Genomic DNA, 17084 nt, shown 5'->3' with positions numbered 1-17084 from the left:
TATTTAAGATATATTAATTTTTCAACCAATAGTAACATATTATCTTTGCCATATTACTTGGTGAACTCGGTGCCCATAACACTAACTAGGTAATTTATGTCACTTGGACCTTCAAGCACGATGCTGCTGGTTTAGCAGCATAACACCGTAGGCCACCACCACAAATGTTTAAAGTACAATAGAATATATTTTGGATTTCTAACCAAACAAAAAACAAAGAAAAAGTAACACACTAAAATGCAAGAAAGAAAAGGAGAACCAAATGGAAAAAGAAAACAACCATGAGCTGTGATTTATTTATCGAATTTATTGTTCGCTTACAATTAATTGAACAAAATTCTTAATGCTTCGCTACCCAAGATTTACTTCCAACTTGAATGGCTTTCCTATAGGCAATGACAACCCTGGCACCTCTACTTTGCTGAATTTACCAAAGCTCTCAAAGCTAGTTTTGATACCAGAATATTTTCTGAAACTGCTTCCAGACGATGGATATAATTGGTAACCTTTCACTGTAGTAGCATTTTCCAAGCCTATAGCAGTAATTTTATCAATAATCCAATTCTGAGATAAAGCAAATTCTGGATTTGTAACATTTGATTCAACCACAACTTTGTTCCCTTGAACTGAGCTTGAAAAACTAACAAGACTCCACTTCCCTCCATCTCCTCCTATCTCCACTTCCTCCCCATCATCCAGAAAAACTTCTCCAGAGCTGTTTGTGCTGTTACTGTTGACAACCAAAAGCTGGAATGTGGTGTTCCGAGCAGCATTTGTTGTTAACGCTTCTCCTTGCAAGGCCAAGATATTCCCTTCTCGAACATGCACATTTATATGATCTGGAGGTGTGTCGAGTGTGACAAAGTTTCCTGATTGTACACTCACCGAATGAGAAAGATTAAAGAGGTCAAACCAGTTTCCTGCTGGGAAGTATGCATTAACAGATACTGATCCTGACTGCAATGCAGGTGACACCAATATACCTCTACCAATTAAAAATTGTGAATTGATGTCATAAGTATTGTTGTCTTCAGGAAAGGAGAAGAAAAGGGGCCTTGCAATAGGGGTTCCCTTTTTGTGTGCCTCATACATCAATGTGTAAAATAAGGGGAGCAGCCGGTAGCGGAGACCAAGAACCTTTCTGGCTGATGCAGCAACTGACTCCCAGAGATAAAGCTCTTGACGGTTTGAATTCTTGTCAGAGTGGTCTCTTGAAAAGGGATAAAAAGCACCTAACTGTATAGTAAGAAAAGTGTTAGCCATCAACTTGGGGCATAAGACAAATTCCCCACCAACCCATGGTAACATTTGCAGATCATTTGAAACTAAGATCTTATCTGTTTCATATAACATTCATTGGATTTACTTATACATCTCTATAACGGGCAGGGTGAAAACAAAGTAATTGCAAAAATGGTGTGCAGATTTCCACCTATATGGCTATGCATGAAGGACATTAATTGATAAAAAAATTTGAGGTAATATATTATCAACAAAATCCCTAAAAGTTCTTTTGAATGCAAGAAATATACGATATATGACAATGCACACACACATACAAATCAACTTATATAATGATATTTATGTAAAAGGAAAAAAAAGGAGATTTAATCCACCTGGGCGTATAACAAAATTATATAACATCCATATCATGCCCAGATGGAACTGTACTCTTACCTGAATCCAACGTGCACAGAGCTCTTCATTAGTGCTTCCCAAGAAACCACATATATCAGCTCCAACCATCGGAATTCCAAACAATCCAAAGTTCAAAATGGCGGGAATGCTGTAAGCCAAATCCTCCCATTTGGCAGCATTGTCTCCAGTCCAATGTGCTGTGTACTTACCAGAACCAACAAAAGTTGATCTAGTAAGTATGAAGGGCCTCTTACCAGTAACATTAACTAAGGCTTCATTTGTGGCTCTAGCTTCTAGTAGACCATAAAGGTTATGAGCATTGTACTCTGTAATGTTGCCAAAGTGCAAAGCTGTAGCTGGTACGGTATTAACACTAATGCCTCGCTGGCCTCCAACACTGTTGATTTTGTATGGAGGTTCATCAAGTGTAGAATTTGATAGGGAAGGGGTAGTTATGAAATTGGCTATCTCATTCATGTCAAGCCAGAGACCATCGAAGGCAATAATATCTTGAAATATCTTGATCTCATTACCCCAAAAAGATCCACCAGCTGGATTCAAGAAATCAGGGAAGTAGACTGGTCCAGGCCAAACTTTCCCCAAGTAGTTAGTACCATTATGCTTAATGTATGCATCAGCTTTTAACCCTCTTGTGTAGGTCTCATATGAGTCATTCACAGCAATACCTGTGTAGAAGACAAGGTAATTATCATTATAATAAGATACTTGTTTGAAATTGAATTGGTTAGCTTGAAAAAAACTATTGGCTAACTACGTCAAATTCATACACATTTTTCATATATTTTGAATCCAAAAGAGTAATAAAATAAAAGAAGAGTTCCTTTTACTTGGTGAATATTGTCAATACGGCAAAAACAGAGGAAAATAAGGTTAACCATCAGCACATACCGGGATCTAAAATGAGCACATATTTCTGACCATTTTGGTGCAACCTATCGGTAAAATTCTTCATCTTATCCTGTGGAAAGTTAATGGGATCAAGAGTGAAATCCTTATAGCCATCCATGTGGTCAATATCAGTCCAGATAACTTCGAGAGGAATTTGAGCACTGGAATAATTAGCAACCACGCCTTCGAGATCTGAAACATCCTTGTAACCATATCGGCATTGGTGAAATCCTACAAAACAAATAGAAGTAAAACGATTGTGCCAAAAATGTCAAAAATTTCCAGGAATACACAATGGATGACAGTCGGCTACAGCGTTTAAATTTCATTCAGTTCAAATAAAAAAACCTTCAAATTTTTTTTCTAACTCTAAAATGATAACATTTACTATTCAAACTATTCTCTTCACCACCAGCGAAATTTTCCATAACCTTGTGCAATTTTTGTGCCTTAGGAAAATAATAAAGATCATTATCCCACAATACTATGTACGTAGATACATACATACATACATACATACATATATATATATATACATACATATATATATATATATATATTGTTTCTCTAGTAGATGCATCAACATAACCAATTTAGATTTTAAATACAATTTATCCAAGATTTAATTAAGTCAGCTAAAAATACTTCCTAACTCAGAAAGAGGGTTGTGATCCTTCCCTACTTACCAAAAGCCCAGTATGGAATAGGGGCAGGGCGGCCAATAAGCTCTGTGTACTGCTCAGTCACCAATTCTGGCGTCGACCCAGAAAAGATATACAGATCAACAACTCCACCAATCACCTTATACGTAATCCTATCACCACCATATACAATATCCATCCCATTGCTGTTGAGCAGCAAAACACCATGACTGGTTCCGGCAGCGACTTTCCCATCACCGGATGCCGATCTGACATCCAGATAGAAAGGGTGGGACCCATAAAGATTGACATCGGTTCTTGCGCTGGGGATGTCAGAGTTCCAGAGGGTAAAATTCTGTCCAGGGGTGAGCTTGAAGGAGCTCCTGGTTCGCTCACCGAGGCCGTACAGAGAGGACCTGTTGTTGTCTGGGAGAGAGGAGGAGAGCTGGATGTACTGGTCCTTGAAGATGAAGAAGGTGTCGGGGTTCGAACCATTGGGGGAGGTGTCGAAGAGGACGTCGCCGGAGGAATTGCGAGAGACGGTGAAGCCGAACGGAGTGGTGTTGTGGAGGGTAAAGACGAGGTCGGAATTTGGGTCGGAAAGGAGGACCTGGTTTTCCGACGGTGAGGAGAGGTTTTCCGACGGCGGAGAGAGGTGGTCGTGGTTTAGGGGGTTGGTGGGATGGAATGGTCGGGGGATGATATCGTGGGAGATTTCCCATCTTTGGGTTTTGGCGTCTGTGATTCGGATCCTCAGACGGTCCTTTGTGTCATAGCTGTGAGAGACGACACACCAAAATATTCATTCAAAAAAAAAAAAAAAATTTAAAGAGAATTTTGTTTTCACAAAATAGAATAATAATTTTTTTTTTCAATTAATAAAGTAAATGCATACACGTATTATTATTTTTTAATTATGTTGGAATTTTTAAGTATTGTTCAATCATTATTTTAAAAAAAAAATAAAGAGCATTAAATTTGAAAAATCCATGTAGGAATATTTATTTTAATATGATAATGAAAAATAGAATATGTTTGAATTAGAAAAATGAATAAATAAATTAGTACTTGTACACATTTTAGATATTATTTTAACAATTTTTTTTTTCAAGAAGTTTCTTTATAATGAATTATCATTTTAAAATTTTACAATAAATAAATATAATTTAGTGTACATATATATATACAGTCCGTCTATGGTGCGGACGGTGTTCATGCGGATCACAATATTGGTGACAGTTTTTTATAATTTAGTGTACATATATATATACAGTCCGTCTATGGTGCGGACGGTGCTCATGCGGATCACAATATTGGTGACAGTTTTTTATAGTATTGGTGACAATTTTCTAAAAAATCATCGTTAATACTATGAAAAACCGTCACTAATATTACGGTATTCATACGGACCGTCCTCACCATAGAATTTCCGTATATATATATATATATATATATAATTCAACACTTAGTACACATACCGCAAAAAAAAAAAAAAAAAAAAAAAAAAAATCTACTTTCATAAATAAAATAGGAACTAGAATGTGAAATGCTAACTACATGATTTTATCATACTTACCAAAAATTATATAATAGAACATAGATCTAAAAGTTCATCGCAAAAAAAAAATCCATCTTTATTTCTTAGATGGTATTACACAAATGTATTAATTAATTGTAAAATAAAACAAAATAAAAACAAAACCAAAAAGTAATAGTCTAGAAAAACAAAACAAAAAAACAAAAATTAAGCTAAGAAAAGCAAATATGAAATCCCAAAACGGTAATTACATTATGTCACCTTAACCATGTTGGTTTTTGCATTTTATCCACCAAACTATTTCCTTATTCTTTGACCCTTAAGTGTAATAATGAAAATTTCCTTAAATAAATTTAGCAAAATTAATCGTGATTATTATACAAAAACAAAGTAAAATATAACAAAACAATTTAGAAACATAATTATATAAAGCATGTAATGCTAAATTTCATCAAATTCACCTAGCAGTAAGCGTGAGTGATTGTACATCCGGACCAAAAGTGTTGGTACCATTGATGAGTTCAAGTTCAGCAGTCAAGAACTTGCCGGTGTCATTAGAAACAACGGATCGAACAGAGTATCCAAATCCAATAGGATCTTGTCCATTCGATCCATTCAATAAACCAAGAAATAAAAACCCTAAAACAACAAGAAAACAAGGAATTTCAAGAAGATTTTCTCTCTTCTTCATGATGATAATGTTTCACTTTTGAGGTGAAGGAAGCAAATTATTCCACTCCTTTATATAGAAATACAATGCTGTGGGAAGTGAAAAGACAACAACGTGACAAATAAATCATATCTTTAATTTCTATATATGCACCTCCACCACGTACTGATTTCTTCATCTTATTCTGTATCTTATGTCTATTTCTAGGAGGATTAATTATATATAACGGAGGCAAAATGCAAAATAAATGGTTAATATTTCAAAAATTGGCATATTATTAGGCGTTCAATGATGAATTGTTTTATTACACCATATTATAACAATTGCATATAAAAAATTTTCATATTTTAAGACAATTTTAGTATTGATGAGATCATTTTTATAAAAATACATTCCAAAATGCATCCATTATTAATATTTCTGAATTTTAACCTTGATTTTTATGGTTTTCTTAATTTAATATGAAATAAATTATGTAAATAAGTAGGTTAATATTGAATAAAAAACGGTTTAGTATCATTTTAACCTCCAAAACTGGATAAGGATCCTATCTTAAGTTGAAGTAAACATTTTATGCTACATCATGATATATATATATATATATATATGTATGTATATGATATATATCTAATGTCTACTAGTTAAAAGTATATCCACATATTTTACTTAAAAAGAAAAACTCTCATAAATACTAATAACCTTAGATTAATTTCGTTTTTATTTTTTTAAATGTCTTTTATGGAAAAAAAAAAAAAACCAAAACAATAATATCATTAAGTCCTTTTCCAAATAAAATATTTTTATAACAAATATATAAATGCCAGCTATTAATAAAAAAGAATATATAGTACAAATAAAAAGTTTATGATTTATCAATCAACCTTCAGTTATTCAAAAAACTTCAAATCATAAATATAGAAACCATAAGTATATCACTTATTTCGTAAAAGTATTCAAATTATTAGATTTATGTCCTATTTCACGCACGTATTTCTATTTTAGGCAAGTAAAACAATCTAATTGTTTTAATTTCAAATTCCTTCAAAACATATGGGGCTATATTGAGATATTCCATTTCCGTAAAAATGGTGAGCATCCTGATCGACAAACAAAATCAGAAAAGGAAATTAATTCATTTAAATTTATTAGAATTTATTAGGATTTTTCCTTTGACGTAAAATTATTGGATTTAATCATGAATAGTAGATTTATTATCAAACAAAAATTAAATACTAAATATATAGAATAATGATTTATAGAAATATGTTTTCTTTTTCGTTTTTTTAACTCAAGGCCCATTTACAAAGTTTCAAAATTAATGGTCCGAAGAAATTAAAATTTTTGTATCTATAAATGATTTATATAAGGAGAAAATTATATGTCATAATGTAAGAAAATAGAGTGGAAAATAAAATGTCATTTTAAAATTTCTTGATAAATTATTTTTTTATATTTTATTAAAAGACAATCCTATTCTCAAATTTTAAAAAATAAATTATTAATTACTTGTAAATCTTAAATATCATGATACTAACCAAACATTCTAAAAAATAATTTATAAAAAATGATTTACAGGAAACTAATTGCCAAAAAATCAAAAATTAATTCCCTTCTAAATTTTTACACTTCCCAAATTTGAATTAAGGTGAGAATATGAATTTTGAGGCTATCACATCAAATAATTATTCAAAATTAAAAATCAAGTTGGGTAGGTAACAGCTTTTAATATCTGCCACAATTGGTGTCCCATATAAAGTGGAAGTATATTGCCAATGGATCAATACTAATATGTGAAACTCAAAGGAACCATCACAAAGATTAATCTTCATACATAATGCCCTATATTCATGGTTTCTCCTACCACTTCTACTAGTCGAATTTACCTAACGTTTTTTTTTTTACTAAAAGAAAGAGAAAAGGCAAATAAAATAGAGATGAAATTTGTTTGTAGTCAAAAATTTATTTTTCGATCACAATTCCTTGTAGAAAATTCTTAATGCTATGCTAGCCAAGATTCAATACTATCTTGAATGGCTCTCCTATAAGCAACGACAACCCTGACATCTCTACTTTGCTGAACTGATCAGAGCTATCAAAGCTAGTTTTAATACCATAATGTTTTGCAAAACTTCTTCCTGACTTTGTATATAATTCATAACCTTTCAGTCTCTTAGCCTTTTTCAATCCTATAGCGGTAATTCTATCAATTATCCACTTCTGAGATAAAGCAAATTCTGCATTCACAACATTTGATTCAACCACCACTTTGTCCCCTTGAACTGAGCTTGAAAAACTCACCAGACTCCACTTCCCTCCCTCTCCTCCCATCTCCACTTCCTCCCCATCATCTAGAAAAACTTCTCTGGTGCTGTTTGTGCTGCTACTGCTGACAACCAAGAGCTGGAATGGTGTTCTCCGTGCGGCTTTTGTTGTCAATGCTTCTCTTTGCAGGGCCAAGATATTTCCTTCTCGAACATACACGTTTATATGATCAGGAGGTGCATCAAGTTTGAAATACTGTCCTGATTGTGCACTCAATGAACGGGAGAGATTAAAGAGGTCAAACCAGTTTCCTGCTGGGAAGTATGCATCAACAGAAACTGCTCCTGACTTCAATACAGGTGACACCAATATACCTCTACCAATTAAAAATTGTGAATTGATGTCATAAGTTTTGGTGTCTTGAGGAAAGGAGAAGAAAAGGGGTCGTGCAATAGGGGTCCCCTTTTTGTGTGCCTCATAATTAAGTGTGTAGAATAAGGGAAGCAGCCGGTAGCGGAGACCAAGAACCTTCCTGGCTGATGCAGCAACTGAATCCCAAAGATAGAGCTCTTCACGGATTGTAGACTTAGCAGAGTGGTCTCTTGCAAAGGGATAAAAAGCACCTAACTGCATTGTAAAAAAAGTGTTGGCCATCAACTTGGGGGCATAAATTCAAAATCCCAAGCAATCTGGTAGCATTTGCAGATATTTTGAAAACAAGATTTTTATTTCACATAACATTCATTAGATTTATATATCTTTATAATGGACAAGTGAAAACAAAATCATTGCAAAATGAAGAGTACAGATCTGCACATGTAATGCTACACATGAAGTGAATTGATTGATAAAAAAAAAGTGAGGTAACCTAATTTCAATAGATTCCCAGAATGATCTAGTGCATGCAACTATATTACTCATATACATATAAAACAATGCACCGCATGACAGAATTAGATAACTTCCATATCATTTCCAAATGCACCAGCACTCTTACCTGAATCCAACGTCTACAGAGCTCCTCAGTAGTGTCTCCGAAGAAACCACATATATCAGCACCAACCATTGGAATTCCAAACAATCCGAAGTTTAGAATGGATGGAATGGTATAAGCCAAATCATCCCAAGTGGCAGCATTGTCTCCAGTCCAATGTGCTGTGTACTTACCAGAGCCAACAAAAGTTGATCTTGAAAGTATGAAAGGCCTCTTACCAATAACATTGACTAAGGCTGCATTTGTGGCTTTAGCTTCCAATAGACCATAAAGGTTATGGGCATTGTACTCTGTAATGTTGCCGAAGTGCAAAGCTGTAGCTGGTACTGTATTATTATTAATTCCTCGCTGGATTGCAGCATTATTGATTTTGTATGGAGGGTCATCAAGTTTAGAAGATGGTGTCGGAGGGGATGTTATGAAATTGATTATCTCATTCATGTCAAGCCAGACACCATCAAAGGGAAGAATATCTCGAAATATCTTGATCTCATTACCCCAAAAAGTTCCACCAGCCGGATTTAAGAAATCAGGGAAGTAGACTGATCCAGGCCAAACACTCCCCAAGTAGGGGATACCATCACGTTTTATGAAGGCATCGACTTTTATCCCTCTTAAGTAGGTTTCATATGTTTTGTTCACACTGATACCTGAGGAGAAGACACCAGATTTGTCATTATAAGAGACTTGAGAACTTGAATGTGAAAACCGATGCCGAATGTATTCATTTTTCATATATTTTGCAGGCAAAAGAGCGATAAAACAAAATAAAAGTCAGTCGAATAAAGAATATTTCCTTTTTACATTGTAAATATTGTCAAAATAGTTTATTGAGCACTTGAATTTTCTGAAATGAAAGTTTAAAGTGAAATTATATATTTTTAATTATATTTAGAGGCTAAAGGATCAAATTATATATACTAACAGAGGAAGATCCTCAATGAAGGTTAGCTCAATAAAGGTTAACTATCACCGCATACCAGGATCTAAGATGAGCACATATTTCTGTCCGTTTTGGTGAATTCTTTCAGTAAAACCCTTCATCTTATCCAGTGGAAAATTAATGGGATCAAGAGTGAAATCCTTATATGCATCCATGTAGTCAATATCTGTCCAAATAACTTCAAGAGGAATTTGAGCTTTGGAATAATTAGCAACCACGCCCTCCACATCAGAAATGTCCTTGTAACCCCATCGGCATTGATGAAATCCTTTAAAAACACATAAAAGAAGGATTATGCCAGATAATATCAAGTTTACCCATGTAAAGTTAGGCATACAGATTTTAAATCGCATTCAGTTTATAACAAATTTTCAAAATTTCCCAACTTTAAAATAGAGACGACACTTAACATCCAAATTTTTTTTTTTTTTGAACAAAAATCATTAGCCCAAACAAAAAACTAGTTTCATTCTCAAATAATCTGGTTTGATTGTTCAGTCAACAAACTTATTTTTGCTTCCTTTCACCTATTCCCACTACCCAGTATGCATATTCAATACAACCTCGACATAGATATATTATATTCATATAACCAAGAAATGGCAACACCATGGAAACAATCAATAAAGCTCTTACGGTGTACATGTATTGGTGTGTATACCCGTGTAAAATATATATTGCTACATAATGCGCATAACATATATGTTACAATGACCAAAAGAACAAACAGAGTAGTCCTACTTACCGAAAGACCAATATGGCATAGGGGCAGGGCGACCAATAAGCTCGGTATACTGCTCCATAACCAATTCCGGCTACGACCCAGCAAAGATATACAAATCAACGACTCCACCAATGACCTTGTACGTAATCCTATCACCACCATACACTATATCCATCCCATTACTGTTCAGCAGAAAAACCCCATGACTATTTCCGGACGGCGATCTGACATCCAGATAGAAAGGGTGCGACCCATAAAGATTCATATCAGTATTGACGCTCCCGATGCCGGCGTTCCACAGAGTCAGAGTCTCTCCGGGTGTGAGCTTGAAGGAGCTCCTGGTGTGCTCGCCCAGGCCGTACAGAGAGGATGTATCCTTGGGGAGCCTGGAAGAGAGCTGGATGTACTGGTCCTTGAAGATCAAGAACGTCTCGGGATTCGAATTGGCCGGAGAAGTGTCGAAGAGGACGTCGCCGGAGGAACGGCGGGAGACAGTGAAGCCGAATGGGGTGGTGTTGTGGAGAGTGAAGAGGAGGTCGGAATTGGGGTCGGAGTAAAGGTGGTTTTCCGAAGGCGGGAAGTGACTTTCCGGCGAAGAAGAGAGGTCGTTTTCGGGGGAATGGCAGAGGTGCGGATTGGGATGATGGATTTGGCGGGGGATGATGTCTTGGGGGACCTCCCATCGTTTGGTTTCGGAGTCTGTGATTCTGATTCTCAGACGATCTTTTGTGTCATGGCTGTGATAGACAACATGTTTGAAAAAAAATGTTCAAATGTTTTTTTAAAAAATATATATATATATATATATATGAATAAATTGTAGTTTTAAAAATAAAATTGACAAAAATAAAACTTAAACGGTTAATTATCCATATTTTCTTTAGAAAATTTGAGAAAAAAATGCTTTAAGTTTGAATCTAATTACAAATATTAGCTAAATATGAACCTTTAAATATTATTAAATTTGATATTCTATAGTGATTGATCTTTCAATTCACATACGAAATTTAATGACCTGTTATAATATTAATATCAAAATAAATCGTTATCATTGCATCATTTACCACGTCAATAATTACATAAGTTGTCCTATTTATCACCATGTTTTAATTTTTTTTTTATATTATATTATATACATACTATAATTAGGAATTCAAATTTAAATTATTATTTAAGTTTTTGTTATTAGGCTGTCTTAAATGCAAATTTTAAAAAACTGATTGATAAATGTTATAACGAAAAACACTTTTTTTTTCATACATATTTATATGATTTTCCATTATTGAATTAAATTGCTCCCATGGGAATATCTAGAGTTCAACCCTTCACTCATAATAATAATAATTTAACCCCCAAAAAAAAAATAATAATAATAATAAAAGATAAATGAAAACTATTGAATTAAATTGTAGATAATAAAAAGAAATATATAAGAAAAAGGCCCAAGAAATTAATCATGTAACGAAAAAGGAATGACTTGGGGCTACCAAAACATATATGGAATTGAAAATTTTAATATATATATATATGTATATTGGAAATGAATGAATTAATGGTCTCACCTAACAGTAAGGGTGAGAGAGTGTATATCAGGACCTAATATGGTGGAAGCTTTGATGAGTTGAAGATTCGCAGTCAAGAACTTGCTGGAACTGTCATGACCGACAGATCGAACGGAGTATCCAAATCCGACGGAGTCTCCATTAGATCCAGTCAACAAACTTAGAAACAGAATCCCAGAAACAACAACAACAACAACTCTTTTGTTGATGATAACGTTGTTGATGTTATCCATCGTTTTTGGAGGACACAAAAGGCAGAAGCAAAGCCTCTTATCAGTCTTTATCTTTCTTGACTTTATGCATCCATTCCAAAACTATAACTATTCCAATGCAATACACCTTGCTTTCCACTGTGGGCTCCCACACTTAACAGCGTATCAAATAAATCAGCCGTATGTTTAAATTTCTATTGCATTCCCTACCATGTGATTTGTGTGTGTTAGAAGATTAAAATAATTAGGATAATAATTAGTATAGTCTCATTGTAATGGAGAAGTTTCCATAAGAAGTTGAACTCAATTGAGATCTAGGCTAATATAATACAAGTTTAGACGTAGGTCGACCTAGGTTCGTATCATCACCTACAACAAATGGAGATAAATTAGCAACATTAAAGGTGGCACTCACATTATACTCACTTGGCAAGTCAAGTTTATAAGCATTTTGGTTTGGTTACTGGATCGATGTGCTATCTATGATTGAGTCTCATCAAATTTAACCTCTTTTATGCGGTACTGGTTAGTAAATAAATATGAGTTGTAGATGTATATAATTAGTAGTTACTATTCTTCTTTATATTCCTGGCTACTCATCAACTTTTCAAGAAAATTTGACTTTATAGTGATATGCCTATGGCTATACATATAAAGTTGATTTATGAAAAATATGGGAAAACATGATTTGCTGTAATATTCATTGTTATATGATACAACTTGATTAAATCTTACATGTTTAAATTTGATTTTGTTTGGTATTATTCTGTTTAATTTTGTTTCCTTATTTGACTTCAATAACTTCCTCCTAATTATTAAAGTTAATAGTTTTGTGTGTAAACTACTATTTTATCCTATTTTATATATACAACAGACATAAAATAGGAGAACTTGTTATATGCAGTTACTGAAAGAAAGAATATGCTACTGAGGATTTTGGCAGGGGCCATAGGTATGTGAGTATAGTTTCTGAAGATTTGTCTGAGGTAATCACATTTTGTATCATGCAGCTCCTTATTCTTGTGATTTATTTATAAAGCGTTTATTGCTCACCCTTTATAACCATAGTAATTTCAGTTAATGGATGCTTTATATGGATTTATATAAGTAGAAGAACTAAGCAAATTAGTTACTAGTCAGAGATATCTTTGGAGTTTTTCTTCCCACTTATCATAGCATACTATACTAGTCAAGGGTACATACACATATTAAGGATTTACTAAAATTAAAGAGGTGATAAATATGTTTGTACATTTCCTACTATTTATTATTTTTGTAGTTTTATTTCATTTAGTTTGGTTATGCCTAGACAACTAATCACTGGATCCAAATAATTTATAGGTAGAGTTGCTTCTTGTTCACTATTGCTCTTTATTTTAACAAGGCTTTACAGTTTGTTGGATCTTTATAGTTGTCTCATCAAATTTAATATCTTTTATATGGTACAGGTTAGTAAATAGATATGAATTGTAAATGTATATAATTAGTAGTTACTTTTCTTCGTTATATCTCTGGCTACTCATCTGCTTTCCAAGAAAATTCAACTTTACAGTTATAAGCCTTTAGCCATACATATTAAGTTGATTTATGAAATATGGAACAATATGATTTGCTATCACTTGATTAAATCCTGCTAGTTTGAATTGGATGCTGTCTATTATCATTCTTTTTAATTTTATTTCTCTTTTATAGTACAATAACTTCCTCTTAATTGTTAAAGCTAATAGTTTTGTGCATAAATTATATATACAACATACATAAAATTGAACTCGTTATATGCAGTTACTCAGAGAGAGCAGATGCTACTGAAGATTTTGGCAGAAGCTATGGAGGTGTATTTATATATTCTGAAGATTTGATAGAGATAATCACATTATGCATCATGCAACTGCTTATTCTTGTCATTTATTTATGAAGTGCTTATATCACTTACATTGTTCACCCTTAATAACCATAATAATTTCATTTTAATGGATGTTTTATGTGGATGTATATAATTAGAAGAACTAAGCAAATTAGTCACCGGTCAGAGATAATTTGCTAAAAGTGGGTCATGCTTCATTGCTAAAGCTATCAAATTCTATCCTAACTCCTAGATAAATTGAAGGTGCAATTCCTTTTGAATCGACAAAGCCTTTTGTAACACAACCAGAGACATAGGTATTAATTATATTATGACCATTGGAACATTATATTGCATGCTTAAATTCCAATTACTACACTTCTTATTTATAGATTATGTTCTATTTTGTTTGGGAAATATAGAAAATTTTCCTATTTAGTTCACCTAGGTAGATTGAAAATGCTAGAAACTTCACCCCTTTTATGGTCAATTTAAAATATCATATTAGAAACTCTAATTTTATTTGTTACATTTTCTGGGTGGGTATTTTTATTTGTGCATTTGTGCATGAGGTTCAATTTATTTGATTATCCAGTTGAAACCTTATTCTACTTTGGCATAGCTAACCATGTTTAATTAGTAATGGAGAAAAATATGCATTTTTTTCTCCATTGGTTGGGGGGAAAAAGATGCATTTGGGGATTGCCCATATGCTTCTATTGATGCCTTTTTCTTTATTTATTCTAAGTGAATGTACAATTCCTATTGATGCTTTGTGAAACTATTGATCCTTTGTGAAAGTACTTACCACTTTTTGATTTGTTTTGTGACAGTACTAATGTATTATTCCTTTAGTTGTTCCATGCATAAATGAATGAGATAAATGTATAGCAATCAAAATTCTTATGACTTGTATGAAGACCTTTTCTTCTCCACTCACAATAAGGTTTAGTGAATTCTTATTTAAACTAGATTATAAGATACACACATGTAGTTGTCAACTCATAAATCTGAATGCAACTCAAATGTTTTATGTAAAACATCGTATAACATGAAGATGAAAAATAAAATTAATTATCATTTGGAAGGATCTTTGTGCATTGAACAATCCAGTGAATGTGTTTCAATCTTCCACAAAAAGATATGTATACTAGCAATTATTATAGAATTTCTAACATGAATTTTTTTTTTTTTTTGGGTTTAGTAAGATTCTTTATGCATAAATCAAGTTTATTCTGAGCATATAAATTGAAGGTATATCTATTTTCTATATTTCCTTTTCTTTCTTCAATACAGAGTAACTCTGAAGAAGCAGAAGCAAAAGAGTACATGTTTAAGCAGGCACAATTGTCAAAGACAAGGCAGCACCTGATATAAATCTAAATTTGATAGAGGTATTAGAGATACTTATCAAAATAGAAAAGTTACCTAAGAGCTATTCATGTCCACAAGTAGAGTGGTGGTAAATCCTAAATGTATTCTTTTTTCTTCTTTCATTTATTTATTTATTTTCTTTCTCTTTTCTTCTCATTATGCCTATACTTTTCATTGCTGTTACAACCTTATCATCTGATCACGAATAAAAAATGTCCTACAAAAATCATTGCTGGAATTGTTATTTAGAATAAAGAACCATTGAAAGGATGGAAGAACTAGGGATAAAAATCATTTTCAACTCATTAGCATTGGAACTGGTCATTGTCTTTTTAAGAGGTCTCACTGTTAAACCATGACAATTTTCTTTTTTTTTCCCTTTCACAAAACTATTGTTCTCTACCTATTGCCATGTGTCTACCATAACTTTTTTAGCATAAAATAAATTACCAGTGCACTTAATCTGGAGCTCTTTGGCTAATGGATAATAGGATGTGGAACACTCACCTACTTTGCTATGTTGCTATTTATGTGCCCAGTGGACCATAAAGTCTTGTGAGTAGTGACTGAGACATCGTAAGAAAGAAATAAACATGTTTTGGATTGATTTTCATTGTTCCTAAGGCATATCGAAATTATATTTTTTTGTTTCAACCGTACATGAAAGATTTTTGTTCAAATGTAGCATATGGTTGGTAGTAACTATTCATTTATGGCATTTGGTGGTTTAAAATTCCATATAGGTTAAGTTGCACTTAGAATTTTATCTTGAAGTTATTTTAGCAAATTGTTATAGTAGGTTGGTTTTCACTTAATATTAGTTATTCTATTTTGACCTAATAAAATACACGTATGTGTGTGTTAGAAGATTAAAATAATTAGGATAGTCTCATTGTAATGGAGAAGAAACTTTTGTTTGTTAAAATAAGTTTAATTTTATCATCGGAAACCAAAACAAATACATAACTAAAGATAAAATAAAAAATAAAAATAAAAAGTGAAAACAAACGCCTACATGCTACCAAATAAAAATAAATTAAGTGATTATTTGTCCAATATTATTCAATATAATTTTACCAAATAAAATAAATTAATTGATTATTTGTTCAATATTATACAATAAATAACTTGTCTGACAAAAGCATCCACAATCTAATAACATAAAATGAACCCATATGAAAATTTATAGGTTTGGATCTTCTATATTATTGATAACTGATGATAGTTAACGGGTTGTTAAAGGGTTGAACACATTTGACCTGATAATATGGATATTTTTATAATTTTCTATAAAATAAAAGATTTAAGAAATAAAGCATATTATTAATTTTTTTTTATTGCTTTATAGCTAACTTTCAATATATTCTAATTTGTCTTTTTAATCTTTGAAAATATTTTTACTTTGTTTCATTATGAACATTGTCTTTTACTTTTTTTTCTATATTATAACAAAGTTTCTTAATGGATCATGTTTGAGTGAGAAAAATTTAATACAAAGTGATATGATGCTATACAAACACAGCATGTTACCAGATATGTAAGGGTTCGCTTAGTATGCAAAATTATATGCACCTATATTGTATTAATCTATATTATATCGGCTTATATTATATCAATATCGTGTAGCATTTAATATATCATCGTACTATATTATAAATTTTTATAAGGAAATTATTTTTAATTAAAACAAAATGATTAAATTATTCATATGATTTTGTATAAATAATTACAATACTCAAAGTAGACAATATTAATTTTTTTATTGTTATTCATAT

The 17084-nt window shown here is 32.4% G+C and overlaps 1 protein-coding gene and 1 pseudogene across 1 annotated transcript; both read right to left on the bottom strand.

Annotated features, from left to right (window-relative positions):
• Nucleotides 1-265: 265 nt before the first annotated feature.
• On the bottom strand, nucleotides 266-5431 carry LOC107418468 (alpha-glucosidase). Its single transcript, XM_016027169.3, has 5 exons — nucleotides 5187-5431; nucleotides 3234-3964; nucleotides 2548-2778; nucleotides 1678-2324; nucleotides 266-1236 (listed from the first exon to the last, which is right to left on the bottom strand). Exons 1-5 carry the CDS (start codon nucleotides 5414-5416, stop codon nucleotides 352-354), a joined length of 2724 nt encoding a protein of 907 aa, XP_015882655.3. The 5' UTR covers nucleotides 5417-5431; the 3' UTR covers nucleotides 266-351.
• A 1885-nt stretch (nucleotides 5432-7316) lies between these two features.
• On the bottom strand, nucleotides 7317-12169 carry LOC125422832 (alpha-glucosidase-like; annotated as a pseudogene).
• Nucleotides 12170-17084: the final 4915 nt, after the last annotated feature.

This window comes from Ziziphus jujuba, chromosome 1 (assembly GCF_031755915.1).
Source record: "Ziziphus jujuba cultivar Dongzao chromosome 1, ASM3175591v1".
NCBI classification, from domain to species: Eukaryota; Viridiplantae; Streptophyta; class Magnoliopsida; order Rosales; family Rhamnaceae; genus Ziziphus; species Ziziphus jujuba.
The sequence above is the reverse complement of the archived record's forward strand: the minus strand, read 5'-3'. Positions and strand labels throughout refer to the sequence as shown.